This window comes from Theropithecus gelada, chromosome 7a (assembly GCF_003255815.1).
Source record: "Theropithecus gelada isolate Dixy chromosome 7a, Tgel_1.0, whole genome shotgun sequence".
Lineage (NCBI taxonomy): Eukaryota > Metazoa > Chordata > Mammalia > Primates > Cercopithecidae > Theropithecus > Theropithecus gelada.
The window spans coordinates 38,474,126-38,479,153 of NC_037674.1; the positions used below are offsets into that span (position 1 = coordinate 38,474,126).

General features: G+C 41.4%; 1 protein-coding gene across 1 annotated transcript; it reads right to left on the minus strand.

The window, feature by feature from the left end:
- Positions 1 to 518: 518 nt before the first annotated feature.
- RPS27L (ribosomal protein S27 like) lies at positions 519 to 4,793 on the minus strand. The gene is made up of 4 exons (XM_025390726.1): positions 4,363 to 4,793; positions 3,376 to 3,484; positions 2,768 to 2,878; positions 519 to 1,226 (listed from the first exon to the last, which is right to left on the minus strand). The coding sequence occupies exons 1-4, from the start codon at positions 4,366 to 4,368 to the stop codon at positions 1,198 to 1,200; spliced, it is 255 nt and encodes an 84-aa protein (XP_025246511.1). The 5' UTR covers positions 4,369 to 4,793; the 3' UTR covers positions 519 to 1,197.
- Positions 4,794 to 5,028: the final 235 nt, after the last annotated feature.

Sequence of the window (5,028 nt, forward strand, 5' to 3'; positions counted from 1 at the left end):
TCATTCTTCAGTTCTTGTGCAAGAGTTCTCTGATTTAAGCAGTATGTAAAAGGATCAGTCACTCACATTAGAGGCCTACCTGTTGATAGGAAATGCCTGTTTTAAGTACCTACCGTAAGGTAATAAATCAAATAGAAGCAGAGTAGAAACCAGACTATCTTCCTAGTCCAATGAGGAGTTGTATAGTGAGTGGATACACTCCCCTTCTCAGCTCCCCAGGATTACTTCATAAACTGTGAACATGACAATGAGGCACCAGAACTACTCAACACACATCTGTAGTCTCTGGCCCCTATCTGGGCCAGAGAATTCAACACCATCTACTATCCCCAACCAGGACTTCTGCAGGCAAATCATGCCACTTCTGATCTCTCTTCAAATTTTCTACCCTAAAAAGGAGCTTCCAATAAATAACTCAGACCCCAGCTAGCAGTTACTGTCCTAAATTATATAGTAGTATAAGGCGGCCACATAAATTCAAGGCATTACACTGTGATCGTTACTGTGTTAAATACGTATTTTTTTGAAGCTATTCTTTTTAATTATATTTTAAGTTCTGGGGTACATGTGCAGGATGTGCAAAATATGTACGTCTTTAAGATATTTTCATAGGTACAACAGCAGAACTACATTTAGAATTCACAAATAAAAGACTTTACATTTGTAATCCTTTAATCCCATTCATAGCAATTTGGAAAAGGAATGAAAACAAAGTATTTAGGGTTTCTACTCTTGAAAATGAGACACAAATTAGCCGGGCATGGTGGTGTGTGCCTGTAATCCCAGCTACTTGGGAGGCCAAGGCAAGAGAATCGCTTGAACCGGAGAGGCAGAGGTTGCAGTGATCCGAGATTGCACTACTGCACTCCAGCTTGAGCGACAGAGCAGGACTCTCTCTTAAAAAGAAGATACAAACTAATCAGAATAAATTTAAAAATGTTTAAACCAAATTCATATACACCGTATATATAAATGTATGTCATACTTAACATATATTTTAAAAAGAAAAAAGAACAAGAGGGGATTTGTCCATAATCAAAACTTTATTGAAAAACGGACACCAAAATAGGAGATTACTGTTGTATACCTTACAAAACCAAATGTAATTACATTATCTTGGTAAATTAATTAGAATTATGGAATTTATGATAAGGCTTTCTGTGAGATAACACAAAATTCAGGAAGCTGTTTGAATCATTAGTGTTGCTTTCTTCTAAATGAACACCCTGCAAAAGAATCATGAGAGTATATTAAACAAGTGCATTCTACCTTTGCTATAATTTTAATAACAAAAAGTACTTTTAAGTAAAATACAGAAGTTTTAAGAATATTGGATTAATACTCATATACAGATTATTTATCCTCTTATACCAGAAATTTGCTATAATACATCTATCATATCTGAGTTTACTCTGGTATGACTAAGTGTCACTCCTATTTCTTAAATGCTATGAAGTGTACTTAAGACCATGAGCCTGAATTCAACAGTGACGACTGTTTCAAGCAAGCTGTCAGAAGATATACTCTTCATTTTTAGGAACTATTCTGAATACTTTTCTCCAGAAAATAATTTTGATTAGAGGTATTTTCAGACCTATTAGGAAAACTCTAGAACAGATACACCCGTTAAACCATCTGTCAGCATATGGGCACTAAATTCCAAAATCATGACATGAAATAAAGGTTTCAAAAATCTCACAAGTATACCTAGTACTATTACTCTGAAAATATCATGTGCTGACTTCATATTTAGATCTCACCAGGTCACACCAAAGAGATGTCCGATTTGCTGCCAATCCACTTGAACTCTTCCAGGGAGAACATGGAACTTACAGCTCCCCAAAATATCACAAGCAAATTTCTAACATCATTATGGAATGGTAAATTTACAAGTATTACTGTGGAAACTATATACACAATTTTTTTTCTTATTGCACTAAAGTGAAAGAAGAATTAAAATTAGGTTTTTATATTAATCATTGCAGTTGCTCATAAAAATAAAAACTCTGGTATTTTAACTTATACATTAGCTATCTGTTGCTTAGCTGGCAATGATAAAAAAAAAAAAAAACTATTATATGTACTAAATACAAAATTTTGTAAAAGAAATTTTAAAACTCTATATGGTTTTAAAAATCCGTATGTCCTGTCCGAGGAGGTGGCTCACGCCTGTAATCCCAGCACTTTGGGAGGCCGAGGCGGGCGGACCATGAGGTCAGGAGATCAAGATCATCCTGGCTAACACAGTGAAACCCTGTCTCTACTAAAAATACAAAAAATTAGCCAGGCACGGTGGCGGGCACCTGTAGTCCCAGCTACTCGGGAGGCTGAGGCAGGAGAATCGCTTGAACTCGGGAGGCGGAAGTTGCAGTGAGCCGAGATGGCGCCACTGCACTCCAGCCTGGGTGACAGAGCGAGACTCCTAATCAAAAAAACAAAACAAAACAAAAAACCGTATGTCCTATAACATGTAGTTGTTCTTTTGCTTCTATTCTGATTTCTTTAATTTATTCCAAGTTAAGCAAACTAAGTGAATAAATATAAAAGAACTGGTGTTCTAAACTAAGAAAAAATAAGTCAATGGAGTTCCCTGCAAGGTCAAGAGTATAAATATATCCATTTGAACAGGATATTCTTTACTGAAAGCACACAACCAAAGATAAGTTATTTTGGTAATCATTAAGATTTCTTTAAACTTTTCAGTGAAGATAGAGACATTTATACTCATAAATCTCATCACTGGGTTGGAGAATGCCAAATGATGTACCTTCTGTGAGTCTGGCCTTTCCTCCTGTAGGCTGGCACAACACTGTTGAACAACCTACACAAAGAACCACTGTCTGAGCATGGCTGAAAACCGTGGTGATCTTGTAGCAACCTTAAAAAAAAAAAAAAAAAGGCATGTTAAAGTGAAAAGCAGAGGAAAACAGCACCTGTTCATTTCCGGTAATATGTAAAAAAAATTAGGAACTTTAGTGCTATGAAACAGCAAGCCATATGTGTAACATAAACTTTTTTAGCAGCGACACAAAATTTTTAAAAACAGGTAAAAATCAATAATATATTTTATTAAACTTAGTATTTCCAAAATATCAACAGACTTTTCCTTGTATCATGAAATAGAAAACTCATCATCTGAAGAGCTTAAAGACTAACTCAAATGGCATATCTCCTTTGAATGCCCGTTTTCACTTACCCCGAAATGTTTCTACAATGGTTTCAGTACATTGATTATGAAAATGTCCCTGACATTTCCAATTCTGTAATCCCACGTCTACTCAACAGAGGGTTCTAATGTATCTTACCCATACACACCACACTAGCAATCCCTACAGAAATTTTCCTTAGTAAAGGAATTAAGATTTCAAATTTTACCTGGGCATTTTACATCCATAAAGTAAGAATTTGGACTTTGTACCAGGCGTTTCTTTTTATGTTTTTTCTTTTCCTCTTCCAAGGATGGATGTAGTAAATCCCTAGCCAACTGAACAAAGAAGCATATTATTACTATTAGTTTTAAACCACAATGCTGGCACATTTAACCATACGTAAAATATACATGCAAAAACCGGAATAAAGGTCATCCTCAGCAGAAGCAACACTTCAGATAGTAAAGTTATTTTTCGAAACCTGTTAATAACTTTCATCAATACTTTCCGTAATACTTGTGTTCTCCAAGTCCCTGTGAAAGTGCTTTCGGGCGATCAGGAAACATACGGTAAGGCAAACTCTGTCCTTTACTCAACTGCGTAATGAACTGTCTTCAGGGAAAACTGCGCGAAGTCGAGGTGCTAACAAAAGAAAGTGACCCCGACTGTGGACTCGCTTAGAGTAGAAACTGCTGAAGTAGACCAGATAACGCCAGCGCCCGGGTGATTTTTGCTCCTGGGGCTCAACAAGCTGATCTGACAGGAATTCTGGCTGAGCGACCGTCCTTGACGGAATTCATATATAAAGCAACAACGACGACAGTTTTTTTTAAAAGGAAAACAAGTAGGAAATCGCTTTCGAAAGAAGGCAGAGGGGGCGAGAAACACCAAGCACTAGGAAAGCAAAAAGACCCAAAGATCACAGCCTCAGGGACACCCATCAAAAACCAAGACGGCTCATAAGCTACCCAGAGAGCTGTTCCCCTCCCAGCCACCGCCTCTGAATTGCAGCCCACGCCCCTGCAGGGCCAGCCGCGCCGCGCTGACCGGGCAAGTCACTACATGCCCGCCACGCGCGAAGACGCTGCGCAACCGGAGCCGCCTCGCCACTCTCGGACACTACAGGCCCGGGAAACAGCCGGACTCATCCGTCCCATAGGACCCTCGGTAAAGAAGCCCAAAACAAACCCGGAGCCCGACGTAAACAACTTACAGGCATGTTGATCCTCTCGCAAGCCCAGCCCTCACAGACTTCTCAGCGTACACCGCTGGCAAGCTGCACGCGATCTGCGCTCGGCATCAACTTCCGGGATAGAGGCAGCTGGGAGGAGCAGCGGGGCGGGCCTGTCCGCTCTAGGCCCTCCTCTCGGTGGTAGGCGGGGACCCTCAAGCCGGGTCCACTGGTCCAGGGCGCAGGGAAGATCCGGGGATGGTGCGCGTTCGAGGGTGCCAAGTCCCGTGGGTCTAACGGGTTCGTCGGCGAGGGCCGCGGGCTCTGCGATGCCTGAGGCCAGAATCTGACGGGGGAGCGGCCTCGGGCTTAGGCCATGGCGAGGGAGCGCCGGTGGCCACCCTGGCCGGCGCCACTCCGAACCCGGCTGGCCCTCAGCGCCGGCCCCGGCCCCCTGGCCCGGCCGCTCTCGCTTGGCTCTGGGGGTGGGCACACGCGGCGATGACACTATTCTCTTCTTTTGTATATTAAAAAATACAGTATGATTAACCATTAATACGTGCCAGAAAGATTATGAAAGAGGCTCGTATCCTTTTGGCTTCCCTTTCCAAGGCGGAGATTTCGAAGTTTTCTGCGGGGTGTGGCGGTGCCTTAGGTTTGCGGCTGTGCCTTAGGTTTGCTTTGTTCGGAAAATAAGTTTTTATAACA

Coding starts and splice junctions, on each gene's coding strand:
- RPS27L (XM_025390726.1), bottom strand. Junction 2,879..3,375: donor TATGGATGTAAAATGCCCAG/GTAAAATTTGAA, acceptor TTTTTTTTTAAG/GTTGCTACAAGATCACCACG. Junction 1,227..2,767: donor AAAGGCCAGACTCACAGAAG/GTACATCATTTG, acceptor ATTCTTTTGCAG/GGTGTTCATTTAGAAGAAAG.